Source organism: Colletotrichum paranaense, assembly GCF_030867605.1.
Source record: "Colletotrichum paranaense strain IMI 384185 chromosome Unknown Scaffold_2.1, whole genome shotgun sequence".
NCBI classification, from domain to species: Eukaryota; Fungi; Ascomycota; class Sordariomycetes; order Glomerellales; family Glomerellaceae; genus Colletotrichum; species Colletotrichum paranaense.
The window spans coordinates 4162647-4178920 of NW_026848960.1; the positions used below are offsets into that span (position 1 = coordinate 4162647).

At 51.1% G+C, this 16274-nt stretch overlaps 6 protein-coding genes across 6 annotated transcripts; 2 read left to right on the forward strand and 4 right to left on the reverse strand.

The window, feature by feature from the left end:
- Positions 1-150: 150 nt before the first annotated feature.
- On the reverse strand, positions 151-2490 carry CPAR01_03304 (uncharacterized protein; the record flags this gene model as incomplete). Its single annotated transcript, XM_060487591.1, has 2 exons — positions 151-2182; positions 2366-2490. 2 exons carry the CDS (start codon positions 2488-2490, stop codon positions 151-153), a joined length of 2157 nt encoding a protein of 718 aa, XP_060354919.1.
- Positions 2491-4036: 1546 nt separating this feature from the next.
- CPAR01_03305 (uncharacterized protein) lies at positions 4037-5635 on the forward strand (the record flags this gene model as incomplete). Its single annotated transcript, XM_060487592.1, has 3 exons — positions 4037-4211; positions 4264-4458; positions 4527-5635. 3 exons carry the CDS (start codon positions 4037-4039, stop codon positions 5633-5635), a joined length of 1479 nt encoding a protein of 492 aa, XP_060354920.1.
- Positions 5636-6210: 575 nt separating this feature from the next.
- On the reverse strand, positions 6211-8499 carry CPAR01_03306 (uncharacterized protein; the record flags this gene model as incomplete). The annotated part of the gene is made up of 1 exon (XM_060487593.1): positions 6211-8499. The coding sequence occupies one exon, from the start codon at positions 8497-8499 to the stop codon at positions 6211-6213; it is 2289 nt and encodes a 762-aa protein (XP_060354921.1).
- Positions 8500-10788: 2289 nt separating this feature from the next.
- Positions 10789-11652, forward strand: CPAR01_03307 (formyltetrahydrofolate deformylase; the record flags this gene model as incomplete). Its single annotated transcript, XM_060487594.1, has 1 exon — positions 10789-11652. The coding sequence occupies one exon, from the start codon at positions 10789-10791 to the stop codon at positions 11650-11652; it is 864 nt and encodes a 287-aa protein (XP_060354922.1).
- Positions 11653-11740: 88 nt separating this feature from the next.
- CPAR01_03308 (uncharacterized protein) lies at positions 11741-13429 on the reverse strand (the record flags this gene model as incomplete). The annotated part of the gene is made up of 1 exon (XM_060487595.1): positions 11741-13429. One exon carries the CDS (start codon positions 13427-13429, stop codon positions 11741-11743), a length of 1689 nt encoding a protein of 562 aa, XP_060354923.1.
- Positions 13430-15366: 1937 nt separating this feature from the next.
- CPAR01_03309 (cutinase) lies at positions 15367-16246 on the reverse strand (the record flags this gene model as incomplete). The annotated part of the gene is made up of 3 exons (XM_060487596.1): positions 15367-15581; positions 15626-15743; positions 15800-16246. 3 exons carry the CDS (start codon positions 16244-16246, stop codon positions 15367-15369), a joined length of 780 nt encoding a protein of 259 aa, XP_060354924.1.
- Positions 16247-16274: the final 28 nt, after the last annotated feature.

Genomic DNA, 16274 nt, shown 5'->3' on the forward strand with positions numbered 1-16274 from the left:
CTTGAACTGGCTGATGCGGGTATAAAGCCAACTTTGAAAGCATTGGGGCCCAATAGACTTCTATCTCATCTCTGATGGTCCATCACAATTGACACAAGGAAACAAAGACAACAAGTAGACAACGTAAAGAATTAAATGAGAAAGACCAAGTTAACAGTGTAAGAAGCACGGCCTCGGAGACCTTCCCGGTTCGCGCCGGCATTCGCAGTGTTCTGGCGGGAGGAGGTTGCTGGGTGACTGGTAACCTTCGTTGTCGGACGCGATGGTATGTCCGTCGAGCAGACGCGCCCAGTTGTCGGTAATTACCGGGTTGTTCGCTGGTTGTGGCTGGTTCAATCCTTGCGGAAAGACGTTGACCCCAGGTTCTGTAGTATTGAATCGCGATTGAGTTTGCCTCATGGCTGCGTAGTGCACTTGGGGGGAGGTGGTGTTGAGCATGGGATTTGTTCTGAAGCCAGACCTATTGGTTTGGTGCGCTGTCCAGTGCTGCTGAGCAGCGGAGCTATGGTGATCCATTAACGCTAAATTGTATGATATGTGTGCTGCCCGAGCCTGATGAGAGTCCCTTGGAGCATTGAATGGTTGATACGGGCTCTGAAAGGAATCCAACGTTGAGCGGGGCTGCGATCCACCGATGTAGGTTATGTTTGTCGGACCCAATGAGTTTGGAGGAGACATAAGAGAAGCCGCCGTCGGAGCGGAACCGGAAAACACCTGGTTCTGGATAGGTGAAGATGGTGGCCCCCGGGTGCCGTTGGCAGCTTGAGAGGAATTGTGTTGCTCAACTGTCGATGGCGGTACTCCCGGGCCTTGACCCCAGCTGCTGTCCAACACGCGAATGACTGCTTGGACGTCGTGGTCACTCCACCCAAGCTGTAGCCCAAGCTGCTGCACGCCAACAACCATTCTGGGAGCCACTCGTCGTCTTGTCGCAAGCTCGTCGACGTCTTCAGAGTAGGGCGATGCAGGTCTCTGCTCGCCCGGAAAGATGATGTCCCAGATCTTGAACCAAAATTCCTTCTGATCATCACTGCGAGACTTCTTCAGTCCTCGAATAGACGCTATTTGGTCTTCATTTAGACCGGAAGCATCAAAATCACAGACACCGGGGCGGCATGTTTGTGACCTGATATGTGCACTACGTTCTGCGAATGTGGTGAACAAGGAAAAGCAAATGACACAGTGAATGGGTTGCCGGTGGTTGCCTCTGCCTTCTTCTGTCAAGTGTCTCCTGATGTCCCTAACTTCGTCGAATTTGTAATGACGGCAGCACTCATGGGCGACAGTGTCGTGCGCGTAAAAGTGGCACGCGAAAAGCCTGCCCTTCCTGACTGCTTTGGCTTTGGGGGCGACTGCGACACGCGGGCGTTTTTCACCACGCCCGCGGCTCGTGGTGCTAGAAGCAGTGCTCCCGCTTGACTTGGTAGCTCTCTTCCTTCTTCGACTTTGGTCAGTTCCAGAGGCCACGCCCCCGGATCCGCTAGTCTTTTCAGAACCACCGCCTGTAGTGCTGCTCTTTGGTATGTACACGAGATGCTTAAGGTACAGTCCAGGCGCGGTGTACAGTTCTCGAAGGAGCTGTGGAATCGTCGGGCGGGCGAGTAAATCACTAAAGGCTCGCCAGCCTGTAGATGAATTTCCACTGATCTGGGAACTTGGATTCTCGTTGGGGCAGAGCGCTGCTGGCACCCACTTGGCGAACAGAACGACGGCAACTGGCTTCAGCAGGTAAAGACCAGTGCCACAGACCGCGAGTAAGTTGTAAAGGCCATGGCGAACTTTGACGTCGTCTATTTTAAAGACCGGCCACTGAGAACATGTATGCTGTGCGAGAGTTGGGCCGAGGTGACGGGAGGGTGTTTGCAGTACTGCAACGCCGGCCGGAGAGAGTTGAACGTGGGAATGATTTAGTTGTGACGAGAGAGAACTAAAGAGCGAATCAAAGAAAGTCGGGCAGCCTCCCAGGGCGTCTGTAGCGGTGGAACAAACGTCGACGACCGTACACGGGCCCGATGACTGGCCCAAACTGTTACCCCCGACGGTTGACAATCGGTTGGCTACAGTGTCTGAATTGACGATCAAGCCACTTGAGAACCTCAGTAGCAAACTCATCGACAAAGGTGGTTGGAAACGAAACGAAATGCTTTCAGGCTGTTGGCTGAGAGCGTCTACGAGGCGAAAGCTATATGATATGCTTGTGGAATTGTAGGAAATGAGAAAGGAGGAAAGAAACCAGCGACGGCTTCCATCTGTGAGAAATCCTAGACTCCAGTCGCCTCCTCAACCAACTCCTCAACCAACTCCTCCCCTTAGCGCGGCTGCCTTCCCGTCTCCTGGTAATCAACATCTACTCCCAAGTTCTCACGCCCCGACGAGGACCTCCGATGAGGCTCTTCGGCCGGGCAGCTTGTAATTCTCAACGTACGGAGCTCTGCACAGCCATCGTAGATTTGTCGGGGCGGACGCGGAGGCGTACTGTTCCGTATCCATGCCATCGATCTGTTCAGTATCACGTCTTCCTCACGGCTATCACGCTCATAGCGAGGCTGTCTCGTATGCCGACTCCTGATCCAATGATCTGAATTCTCCCTTGATGTGAGTCCTGTCGTCAGTCACTTGATTTGCCAGGCTTTCGAGGCGTCTCTTCCTCACCGCCCAGCACTCGAGGTCAATGCACAAGGCAAGCCGTTGCCTCGCGCCACAACAGCCCCTGAGGTCGAAAATCCTGATCCAGATGCGCGGTGTTACAAGGCATTTTTCTACTTTGATTCCATCTGTAGACATGCATCTACGTCACTGCCGGGCAGTTGCGCATGACAAGCGGGCGGATTTACACATCGAAACGCGCGAGTGCTCGTTTCTACAATGATGGAAATGCATGATGTACGTACAATAACGACACGCCCCCTAAAGGCGAACCACTTCATACAGTTCACAGCAGTTCGCCGGGCCACAATTTAGAAAGCGAGCGCAACTGCTCATGAAATCACTTTCGATTGCGCACAATTGCGCTGCGCGATAGTCTGGCGAAATGCGCAGTGAAGGAAAAACTCGTGATATTAGCCACCTGGAAAGACGTAGAAAAGACGTGAAAAAACACTCTGAACTTGAGCACCAGGTGTTCTCTGAATATGTTTCTTGGTCATGAAACGTTCGTCCAAGTAAAAACAAATCAAGCAACCTTGTAGAATCACTCAGAAGAACCAGTCCAGTTAGAAGCTCGAGATGCCGAGCAGCGATGTACACTCCCTCCATGCAGGAAACTCGAGGTGGGTGCTTCAGTCCCCAACCGACTTTCGTCACGCTCATTGATGAGCAGCAGCTCAGGCAAAAGTGGCCAGCGGGCTGTGCGAACCACCAGACTTGAGGCATGGATGACGGAGGAACCGCCAATGCCTCTCGCGGCTTACGGTCTCGCACAGACAATCAGCAAGAGCCAAGGAACACACTCAGGAATTAGAAAATTTGATCAGGCGTGGGAGAAGGCTGCGAGGAGATAAAGAAGATACCCGGCACACATCACACAAACAGCGAATGCTGACTTCGAATTTCTTGACTTTGACTTAGAGCCTTTATGTTGGTTCGCCAACAAAGTGACTTGGGCTGGACGCTCTCAGACCATTAGACGGACACTGTGCACTTTCAGGCTGCAAATGCGTGCCCTAACTTACACCTACTGTAGCTAGGCAGGCTTGTCTAAGGTTGCACAGCCCTAAATTCTGCAACCATCTCGCTCCCTTCCAGTGGGGGAGACGTGCCCCAACCCAGCTTGTCACACCTAACGCATCTCAATGTAAGCCTGGTACTTCTGCGCCGGCATCAACAACACGAATTTGGGTAGTGTGGAATAGATAGGAAGGACATTTGGTCATGTGCGCGCCTCAAATCCTGAGGAGAGAATGGAAGAATTTGTCCTATAAGTTTGGAAATCCCACCCACCATTGACACATGCCCCTGAATCGAGAGAGATGTTCTGGGACTTCGAAGAAACCGCCTCAGCTAGCTTGTGACTGCTAGTACCCAGCTCGAGAGCTCAATGATGGACCTAAGTCTTCAGCATCGAGAGTATCCCCCCAACGTAGACGAGGTTTCCCAGCTATCGGGCTCCTACTTCGTCGTTCCCTCGCCCACCACGACGTTTTGGGAGGAGCTTGAGTCGTCTTGGCCCTGGCTCCCTTCTCTCCAGGACCAAACACAGACGTCTTACGGCGGTGAGAATGAGTAAAGTGCATGGAAGATTGAACATCACTAAGAGAATTGTAGAAGAGCTTCCTGGAAGTCACTTCCTTGGCGATTGGGTACAGCTGCCGCTTCCAGAATTACCGTCCCTCGGCCCTGCTCTCCCGCAAGACCGCCCTTCGAAGTCACAGAATGAGGCGTATCTTGAGCCATCGGAATGTCAGGCTGCAGCAATCCCTGGTGTTCATGGCCAAAGCTACTTTTGTCAGCCTTTACAAGGTGGGTTTTGGGAAATCCAACCCCAGATGGGCTGGTTTATACCCAACAGATAGACTGACATTGCTCAGATTGTGACATGAAGACCTTGCCTGGACCAAGCGTAGTCCTACCAAGTCACTACCAGTGGTCGAGACAATCCATCCACGATCGGAATGACATCTCATCTAGCCAGGAGACTTTTCTGTGTGACAGACATGCGGATCCAGGATCAACCTCTGGCAAAACATGCCACCTAATTCCCAACAGGGCAAGCCATCGCAAGCGAGCGAGATCGCAGTCAGAGCCCCTGGGTGATGAAACAATCGATAGCCTTAACCCAGAGTGCGCAACTGTAAATGATGGCAGACAAGTGGAAAGGGAGCTTCATCACGTGGAAGCAGAGCCATTGCCGAGCAAAAGACTTGCCTGTCCTTTCTATAAGTATGATCGGATCACGCACCTCCACTGTGCTCGCTTCCACCTGAAGAGAGTTAAAGACGTTAAGCAGCATCTTCTCAGGAAGCATCGGTTTCACTGCAAGACTTGTCACGAAGGCTTTAAGGATAAAGAAAAGTGCAAAGCTCATATCGATGCCCAGCAGTGCGATAGCAGGGCCGGTACCCGGTCGGCCGAGATCGATGAAGGCATTTCGGAGCATCAGGTAAACGATCTCTTGCAGAGGATGAATAGCGGTCCTAAGGAGGATGAACATTCCTGGTACACTATATGGGATATCTTGTTCCCCGGACGATCCTTTCCCGCCTCACCATTTCTAAGGACCGAAGTGGAAGAAGCCATCTCGACCGTGTGTGACTTGTGGCACAAGAATGGTTCCAAGGTCTTGTCATCTCTCAATAACGGCTCACCGCCGACGGACTTGATAACCAGCGCGGAGTTGCCCAGAGGAAGACCTTTCTCTCCCTTTAACTCTTCCACAGGTGAGGATTTGTTGTTGATCTTGGGCCAGCTCGCGAAAGTGAGTGCAACACAAAGCGAGGCCGATGAGACAAGCCTCACGAAATCGCGTTTCTACCCTTCGTCGCCTGCAATTTGCTCCCCGCCCACGTCTGTCATGACTCTAAGCGCCGTCGACGACAAAGAGAGGTGGCAGCTTGGTCATGCGATGGTGTCTTCTCCTCTGAAAGTTGACGACTTGAACAATATAACACTTGGGTCGAGAAGGAGCACAGAGAAATGACGAAACCTCTGTATGAAAGACTTTAGGTCTAAAGTTGTACTTGAACCAAGAAATTTACGCGTTTATACCGACAAAATATGAACAGTACCCGATTCGTATTTAGGTCGATTTCACTTCAGATTCAATCTTTTGAGTAACACCAATCTGACAGTTTGAAGCAGCTCAGCAGGTCCCAACACTTCCAAGCATTACTTAGACCAGACCTTCTGCCATCGACATTTCATCATCTTTCTCTCGAATCTCGCATGAAGACAAACGTTGATCAGCGTAGCTTTAAGCCGAATATAGTTCTTGATTTTTCATCACTTGTGGCAAAATTGTGGGACAAAAATGGACAGGAGGCCTCACCGCCAGCATATACTCGCGAATAAAGGACACCGAGGCTTTGTAATGTTGGCATCTTCGGGCATCTTCTTTAGAATTGAACTCCAACTACTATCTCCAATTTTTAGTATTGAAATATACGACACATTGAAGAAAAACACACGTGTACAGTTGTACTAGAATCCAGCCTTGACTTCTGCAACAACCTCCCAAGTCAACTATGGCAACTACTGGTATTTCAGCAGTGTCGACTATGATTGGAGCAATCTAAGTCTGGCGGGTGATTTCAACATTTCGTCCACCAAAATATTGATAACCTCCCGAAGTACCGCTTCATCGAGCCTGATCAGACTTTCACTTCCTACTCCGATCGTTTTCTTTCCTCTGAGCTTGTAAGACTGGTAAAAGTTCTTGAAATAGGCCACCTCAGAGCCCAATGTGTCGCTCAGAAAAGGAGACTTTGGTGGCTGTTGAGTTGTTGAAGAATTCAGAATCTTCCAGACTGCAAACCACTGCTTTTTGCGACCAGGAAGCTGTTGAGTGCGTGCAATGAGATAATCTTGATCTTCTGTGACGCCCCCGAAAATAACTTCACCTGAAGACTCACAACCGCGGCTGATGATGTGTTTGTCTCGTAGACTAGCGTTGCAGAATGTATGAGCACATACTGGGCAGTTGTAAGGAACCCGGTGCGCCGTCCAGATATGATCTTTGACATCTGACATTGTAATCAAAGCATCGACTCGCAGACATTGAAGATGCTCCCAAGGGCTATCGACAAACAAGGGACATGCAAATTCGGTGGATCGAGCGCGAATGTCTCTTCGTTGTGATTTACGTGACCCACGTCTACCCGAAGTAATAGGAAGTGTGTTTGTTTTGCTTCGTCGCTTCTCCCTTCCTGTGTCGTGACTGACAATGTGCTGGTATGTCTTGAAACTCTTGTGCGCCTTCCTAGCTAGACTTTTGACAAGTATGTTGTCATCCGCCAGAGCTCTGTAACTAGCAAATGACTGCTTTGCTGATGTCGCCGTAGCCGCCTTCGTGGAACTGCCAGCGGTGTTGTCGTCAAGAGATTCTGGGGTGACAGCCCTAGCGGGCGATGGCTCGACGAAAGTGTCTGGATCGAGACCAGTTGGTATAGCATCAAGAATGCGTTCTTGCTTCACTGATGTCTGATCTGCTTCCTGGGACTGGTTTCTTTGATGTTCAATCGTCGGAGACTTTTCTTCACGCATCGAACCTGCACAATTCTTTTCAGAATCGTCGACGGGGGCGCGTTGCTGCAAAGGACTCCCGGTACTTGAGGGATCATCCTGTATAGGAATGCCGTCTATCGAAAGTACAGTGTTCTTGTTGCTAATCGATCGTGTGCGAGTCTTCGAGTTTCGTAGGTGGTTGAATCGAGTCGCTTTGACAGAGCCGTTAGTGAAGTCACCCGCATCAATCGTGATTCGCATGGCTTTCGCATGCTCAGTTGCAGAGGCTGTCTGTATCGCGCTAGGCTGCACACGATGATATATTCCAGATACGCCTCGGCGGATCAAGATGCCGCATCTCTGTGCTAGTACGTAGTCGTAACTGCGCAAACGTGCTCCGTTCCCAAGGTCAAGAAAGATGGTGTCCTCGCTTTCAACAATGCAATTACCTTCTACTACGACCCCGTCGCGACTCCTAGAAATAGTGAAGGTTCTGGCGTTTTTGAAAGGGACAGCGGCAAGTTTCGTCCTCCCAAACCAGCCAAACTCATCGGCTGAATTGGCAAAAATGCCTCGAGGAATTGAACTGTCAAAGCTGGTCCAAGCGAACAACGACATATCGCCTGTCTTGTCTAGAATTGCCCCCTGAAGGTTCCGGAATGCCAATTGCTTACCCTCGCCGTAAATTATTGGCAAGGTGACGCCAAAGATGCCAAGAAGAGCGTATGACGAATCCTCGCCACGAGTATCCTTCTTTCCTGCTGCCCAAGACATCTTGCGTGCAACTGAAAAAGAATGTATAGGTCGTGATATATCTCTGGGTATGTCTTCTATGCCTGTGACACGCTCTAAGAAAGATTGGAAAGCGAGCGAAGAAGTGTCCCCTCGAAGGTGCCAATTGCAGTCATAGAAGTAGATTCTCTTAGGGAACAGGAGTTCTTGAAGACTCCAGGATCGATTCCAGAACAGAGATTTCTTCCAGGTTTTTGCACATTCGTAAGGCGGGCAGCAGGGCAGATCGAATAGGTAAACGAAGCAAATGCGCGCATTTTGAAAATATTCCGAAAGGGAGTTGATGGCATGAGAGACCTCATCAAACGAGTTTTTATCGATACATAACGAGTCAATCCAAATGTAGTCCAGACCATTCTGGCGTGCAAGAAGACAAGCATTGTCGATGACTGCTTTGCGGCTTATGTTATCGGGCAAGCTGGCCGAGTCGTATGCGTCCCACTCATCATGTCCAGGGGTCGAGTAAACATGAGATAAGATGGCATAGTCAACTAGCAAAGGGAAGCTGTGATTTGATATCTTCCTGGTCGTGCAATGTACGAGCTTCATTTTCGTAGGTGTTGGTGATGGAGATTGTGGCCCGAGGTTGGTGGGAAGGACGTGTTTGAGGGTGCGTTGCATATGAGCTGGACAGAAGTGAGGAATTGGGGCCCAGAACTTTTATATGACAGAGAACGACTGCGTCACTTTCCGACAATTGATGTAGCCTTGTGAACGTGTAGTTGTGTGCACAGCTGTGCACTGGGCTAGTGTAGCCTGACGCTGCAAGAGGCATGGAAACGCCTCGCGAATGGCCCGTTTGAAGTGGTGGCATGCCGTTCTGGCCCGCATGAAACATCTGAACAACTTCGATCGGGGCGTCTTTGTGGTGCGATAGCGCTACATTAGAACTCTACGCGTGTACCTGAGTACTTGGGGTAACTACTACATGTACTGTTTGCTTCCCGACCTGTTCAAAAGGTTGTGAACTTATAGCATGCACTGCCCAGTCTTATGAATGAATTTTTTGCAAACTCGCGAGTGTTGCCATTTGATTGGAAGTGCGACATTCAAATGTCGACTACCATTGATACAACCACTATTTGGCGGACAACGAGGCGAAGCAGTCCACAGGTAATGAATCAAGACGACAAGCTATTCGCAGATACTCCAGCCAGAAGTTCATCGTCAACACTTCATGCCTGTTCCTTGAATCGTGAACCCATATGCAAGGTCTACGCTTAAGATGGAATAATGCCATAGACGCCTTGAATGCGGTGATACTGGTTGCATGTAGTCAAATGACACACATCACTGCCCTTACCGGCATGCGACCCACACGTACCGTTGGGTAGCCCGTGTACTTTGCTGAATAAAGAAGAAAAGTCTACTAAGGCGCCTGTTTATATCACGGGGAAAGACAAACAATTTAAGTAGATGGCGCAAAGAAAAGAGCTGTTCTGGTGCAGAGCAAGCCTATTGTATCGAACAGCATCGGTGCCACATGCATAGTTGGGTTCGTATTACAAGATAGTGCGGATGATGAGGGTGCCTACCCACACCGAGGGTCTTGTGATGTGACCTTGTCCGCGGATGGCCGGGAGATTCTACGCTGAGAATCCTCAGCCCTATGGCTGAAGCAAATGATCATGAACACCGGCTTTGTGAGGGTCTCAGGCAAGCTTTGTGGCCCGACTGCATTTGACGCCCAATTGGAAGGCAATTGAGGCGGTAGGCCAAGGTTTGACAGGTCGGCTGAACAGCGAAAACAAAGAGAATGATGAACCCTATTTCGCCGCTGGAACCCGGTATTGCCAATTCCGCCAACCTTTGCAAGTGTCTGAGGCCAGGCTGGAATGCTCCGAAACAAAGTCATAACGACAGGCTGCGTCCGAGAGCATGATGAAAGATCCTCAGAACTGTTCATCTAGCTCTAGGAGGTCAAAAGATGCCGAGGAAAGGCGGGTAAGGTGAGCAGTCAACATGCTTCATGTTGGTCGAGATTATGTCTAATCCGCCCGACGAGCAGTACCCGACTTGAATGTCCAAGTATATTGCCAGCGGCTAGTACCTCTCAAGTGACCCAAGACCGCACGGATCGAGGAACACCTGATTATGAACTATCAAGGATCATGTTTCGATTTCCGCTCAGGAATGTATTAGGGGCAGTTTTGAGCTAGGCTGAGGCCTCATGAATAAGCATGGGTCCAATCTCAGCATCCCATGATGACACTAACTACTGTGTCTTTGGTAGTGGCGCAACAGCCGCAAATCCATGTAGCGACAATCGGATTATTGCAAAACCAACATTTTGATGTGAAAGATGGTGGTTAATATTGGCAGTTCCGAATGAGAGGTTGAGAGGGCGCATCCATGGAGAGCCTCCGTGAAGTGCGACGCTGGTGAGGGGCATGTGAGTGGCATGCCTGCGCAGGCACAGGCGCACGTTTGAGTCGAATGAGACGTGCAGTTGAGTGTCTCATCCGCTGCCCATCCCATCTCTTCTTATCCTTCACTCTCGACTTACTCTTACTTTCTCATTCTAACGAGGCTCATCACATTATTTCATTCTTAATCATCATTCCCTTAAAACCCTCACGGCTGATGACTGAAAACGTCTCATTTAAAATGAGTTGAGCTAGCTGCGGGTCTCCGAGACATCCCCGAGGTCGGAGGGGCCCTGGAGACGGAGCTGGTGCCCCGCGGCTGTTTTTAGTGTTTGACTCATCGCTTTCAGGAGTGAGAAAACCAAAGGCTACTAATGAGAATTTCTGAGTGAGAAAGAGTCAACATCCCTTCAAGTTCGACCAAACGCCCCTTTTCAACCCAATCAACCAACCTATAAATCAGACATTCAACATGGCTCCCGCCTCTCACGACCACATCCTGACGCTCTCATGCCCGGACAAGTCCGGCATCGTCCACGCCGTGACGGGGGTGTTTGCGGCCGAGAAGCTCAATATCCTGGACCTCCAGCAGTTCTCCGACCCCGTATCGGAAAAGTTTTTCATGCGTGTGCACTTTGGGCCGACCGAGTCCGAGTCGACGGAGCACCTCAAGGGCCCGTTCGACGCCCTCGCCGCCGATCTCCAGCTGGACTGGTACCGCATCCGGCCCGTCGCCCGGAAGCTGCGCACCCTGATCATGGTCTCTAAGATCGGACACTGCCTCAACGACCTCCTCTTCCGCGCAAAGTCGGGCCAGCTGCCCATTGACATCCCTCTCATCGTCTCCAACCACAACGAATACCAGGGCCTGGCCGGCAACTACGGCATCGACTTCCACCACTTGCCTGTCAACAAGGACACCAAGGCTGAGCAGGAAGAGGCTATCCTGCGCCTGGTCAAGGAGAACGACATTGAGCTCATCGTTCTGGCCCGCTACATGCAGGTCCTGTCACCCAAGCTGTGCGAGGCCATGTCCGGCAAAATCATCAACATCCACCACTCCTTCCTGCCATCTTTCAAGGGCGCGAAGCCCTACCACCAGGCCTACGAGCGCGGTGTCAAGATCATTGGCGCGACGGCCCACTTCGTCACAGCTGACCTGGACGAGGGCCCAATTATTGAGCAGCGCATCGCTAGAGTTGACCACTGCATGAGCCCCAAGGACCTTGTCGAGGAGGGATCCAACATTGAGAGCCAGGTTCTGGCTGCCGCAGTCAAGTGGACTGCCGAGGGACGCGTGTTCCTCAACAAGACCAAGACGGTTGTTTTCAATTAGGTATTAAAAGGACAGGGCATTTTGAAAGGAAATGATAAATAAAAGTTGGTCTTTTTTCCTGCACCGCGCAATATCCATCTAAGTCACACTATCCTGCTCTCTTGTCTTCGCCTCCCTTCTCTGACATATCTCCCTTCTCTCGTTTCTCATGACGACCCCAGTTGCCGTCAGGTAACTCGAAAACCAAGTCGTTGAAACCAGGGCTGCTATTCATCGGCGAATTGAAAGGCGACGGTAACTCTTGAGGTTGTTGCTCGCCTAATGCGGACTTCCGATCATGGTGCTCTAGTTCTGATATTGGCACCCCTTTTCCATCCATTTCAGCCTTGCCACCAGTGAAGACATCTGCATCATGTAAACCACGCCCGCTTTCATTTTCGTTTTTGTGTTCTCCGTCGGAATTCCTCTTTCTCCGAGCCCGCCAGCAGAGGAACCATATCATGGCCACCATCGCAACCAAGCCACATCCACCCGCGACTGCAATTCCTGCTATTGCACCTGTTCCTAATCCGCTTGGAGAAGCGGAGTTGACGCTGGTGGTCTCGGATGGTGTGCCTGATGTTGCTCCAGTTCCTGCCTCCACCTCTGTCCAATATTCCCGCCAGGTATCGACAAAGGTATCCGCAGGTCTCGACCGTAAATCTTGAGTGTTATCCGGGACAATGAGCTGTTCTGACATTCCTGGTCCTGGTGCTTGTGCCATGAAAAATCGCTCTCGGTCATAGTTGAAACCGGTAAAAGCACCTTGCAGAAAAGCTCGACCTAGCGTATATCGGTTCAGTGATGAGGAAGCCACGATGTCCGATTCAGTCCATGGTTTGCAAGGCCAATAAGTATCCACCCCCCAGTTCACATAGTCCTCTCTGGCGGGCATTCGATCTATTGTGAGATTCAATAGCCTGAAAGGAATCTTTATAGTAATGTTCCGGAAATTTTCGTCTGCGAATACGAAGGTCATGGAAGCCGGAGAGTTGACGAAGCGCGTGGTGCCGACGGGATCTGAGTGAAACTCCCACACATACAATCCGATTTCTGGCATCCAGCGGACGGGTAGGTGAGAAGCAGCAGCCTCACATACCTCCGGAGGAAGATACAAGTAAGGGGCAGCCGCATTTGGCAGGACCATAGCAGACCCGATAGGGCCACCGTACTTGTCAGCCATGCTCTGAACGGCGGCAGGGAGACTTTCGCTTTGCCATACGCTTCCAACAGTTGTGTTGTATGGCGATGGTCCTGCTTCAAAGTCGAGGAGTACGTCCACAAGTATCACCCGAGGGAGAGTGGAATCTAAGCGAAACGTCCCTACGTCTCCTAGAATGCGGTTTTCTTCATAGCCCCCCATTATTAGCGATCCTGTCTGGCCCAATGTGACGCTTCCCAAATGCATGTACCAAGAGCTATTGGCGATGAAATTTTCCGACGTCATTTGGTCGGTGATGCTGTAAATGGAGTTGGGATTGGAATAGTCGTAACTAAGCTCATCGCCCAAGCCAATCGTTCCGACGGGTGCGGTTTCATTCGAGATGTTTGAGTATGCTGTCGGGTACAGATTGGGGTTGTAAATGTCGATGGTAATGTCGGCCCAATAACTTCTTTTAATGTCGCCCATGCGCGAAAGCAGGTTCGTGCGCTGTCGATATATCTTGCTCATGGCATTCTTGCTAAGTCCGAGAGGCCAGTCATCCATGAGTGCGACGGCGCTCGCGTTTGATTTGAGGACGCTTTCTCTGGATGCAGTACCGTTGTAGCTTCCCCCTTGTTCCACAGAAATCATCATGCTGTCTGTTGAACCCGTCGGCCAAAGGAAGTAAGCAATAGACCCGTGATCAAGGGACCCCGGCGTGTCCGAAAGCCCTATCGCTCGCCATGGTCCATCTGGGCCAAGTGAGCTTGAGTTAACCCCTAATTCAGGGTCCGTCGACCAGTAAAGGCGCCGGTATTGGCTTCTCACGCATGTTATCCATGAGAGGATAACTACCAACAATATGCCGTCGCGCATCTCGATAGAGAAAGTCGATAGTGACGTCGGAGGAAAGATTCCAATTACCAGATAACAACTGATGGCTGGTAAGAAAAAGGAGAGACGTGGGATGTCCTTTCGCAGTCCCAGGAGGGGGTCGTGAAGGCGGGTCAACGAAGCAAAATAGAAGTTCCCTCTTAGTCTAGAAGAACTTTCTGCAGGGATATCTGTAATACATTGTCGGGAAACAGTAATCTCCCTTAAGTCTCGGAGGCGATGTTGCTTGGATGATTTTGAGTTGCATATGCATGTTGGAGCAGACAAAGCTGTTGGTTGGCGGAGTAGGCTTGGCCGGCCCGTCACGGTGGCTGCGCCTGCACATCGTGTGACAAACATGACGGGTATTAGGAGGCTTCAGTGGAACGTAAAGAGTACTTGGTGGTCAAGTCTACAGGCGCAAGGCGGAAAAGCAAGCTGATAGTCAGGCGGTCGGTATCTTGGCAGGCTGCGGCGTAGAGCTGCATGTTGGTCCAGGGGTTCATACGGAGAAACATGGACGAAAGTTGCCTCAGTTGGTTATACTTTGGGTTCGATGGCATCATAGGAGTCCTAGATATTCCCATCAAAGGCCAAACAAGTTCTTCTGCATGTCTGTACCCACCCAACTTTGTCCTGTGCCCCTCCGTGTCTGCTCAGCTCGCGACCCAACACCTCCGAGACTATTCTCAAATAGTTCTGTCTTCCGAGGATCATCTATATGCCCATAATCTATTCGGAATATTCAGGAGATAAGAAGCGTGCTGCGGCTTCCCGCGCTACAGTGCTTCATAGTCTGAAGATAGCAGTGATATTTGTATCACGAGGCTGGTGGGCAGACGGGTAGGCGCGCAGCACAAGTGATCGACGTCGCCGAGGGAACAGGGAGGTACATGTAACCAACCGCGCCGCAATCGTACTTATCAAGAGAGTTCTAGTGATAAATCAACAGACCCGTGTGCTCCAAGAATAGAATCAACTTTGAGCTAAGGCTACTCCTCCCTTTCTTTTGCATCTAGGCATGCAGCCGAGAAAGCCGTTATGGCCGATGAAGGCGAAACTCGGCCGTAACAACGACTACCTTAACCTTCAAAGTCCCATCTTTCATTTCGAGTACTTGAAAAAGTGTTCTTCGTACGCGTATCACGCCCACCGAATCATTGACCTTAAGAAGAGAACGGAGAAGTGAAACTACCATCAGAAGTAATGGACTTGGCTACCTATTTGGAGCAGGTAACTTGAAATTAAATTATCTATCCTAAAGCAAGAAACCGCATGCATTGGCCTCAAAATGGGCAGGAACTTAGGGCCTTGAATAGAGGCAGCAAATACCCTTGGAATTGACCATCACATGACTTCACTTGCCTCATCGATCATCAAGCGCGCAACAAGAAATGGCACCCGGGAGACTGGGCGGTTCAGTGTGGAAGGCTATCCACGTCGCCGAAGACCTAGTAAGGAAGGTAATTGATCGGATGGAGCTAGCAGCAGAAAGTCTGCTAGCACATTAAAGACACGACCACTCATCCTCGGCACTGTAGTAAGACAAGTGCCCGATTCCGTTTCGCTCTTTGTGTGACACAATCGTTGGTATTATGTTGTCATTAGAATTGAGAGTTACTTAGGTAGGTTGTCGGCGTAGGAATCCTGAACTAAGAAATAGTATTTCCCTTAATCCAACCAAAGTCTCATCTTGGACATATAATCATTACAATGCTTTACGCAACGAGGCCAGCAACGAATGCAGCCGCGGCCGGGGCATCCTGCTCGTAGTTCCTGTGGTCGGCAGTGATGATGATACCGCCGTCGCAGATGTTGTCGCCGTCATGGCAAATAACCTTGACCTTGGAGGCAGGGATGCTGCCAACCGGCTGGCCATCGAACGGGTCGCCGAAGATGAGGACTACATAGTACAAGCTGTCAGCAAGCGGATCTCGAGAATATTCAGATTAGGAATTCTGTAGACTGTAGACATACCGGCAGAGACACGGGCGGTCTGGGCCGCGGTGAGCTTGGACGCAGCGTTGTGGACGAGCTGGCCACCCTGGCTGTAGCCGGACATGACGATCTTGGTGCTGGGACACTGGGTCACAGCCTGAGGAGAGCCTGTTAGCTTGAAGAAACACCCTGCTTGAAGGGTCTTGAACTTACGCGAGCAACCAAGTTGGCCATGGTGGTGCTGCCAGCTGCGTCGCCGCCGGCGAGGAAGCCGAGAATGCTAGCGGGGTAGTCGACACCCTGGACAGCCAAGTTGGAGGTTCCGACGAGACCGGCAAGGGCGTTGAAGAAGACGGGTCCCTCGGAGCCAGCCTCACCAACGTTGCCGGACTGAGTGGTGCCACGGGCCCAGATCAAAGTAACCTTGCGGCAAGCCGTGCCGTCGGTGAGCTGGTTGAAGGTGTCGCCGTTGTACTGGCGCTTGGAAATCGCGGGGCTAAGAGCGGCGGTCTCTTCGGGCTTGACGGAGTAAGCGGCGTTGTAGTAAGCCTCAAGCTCGGCGATGGGGAAAGACCCAATCTCGCTGCGAGCGACGGGCACGCTCTCGAGAGGGGCAGCGAGGGCCGTGGAGGCCGCGAGGAAGAGGAGGCTGGCCTTCATTGCGACGGTTTGGGGACGATGGCAGCTG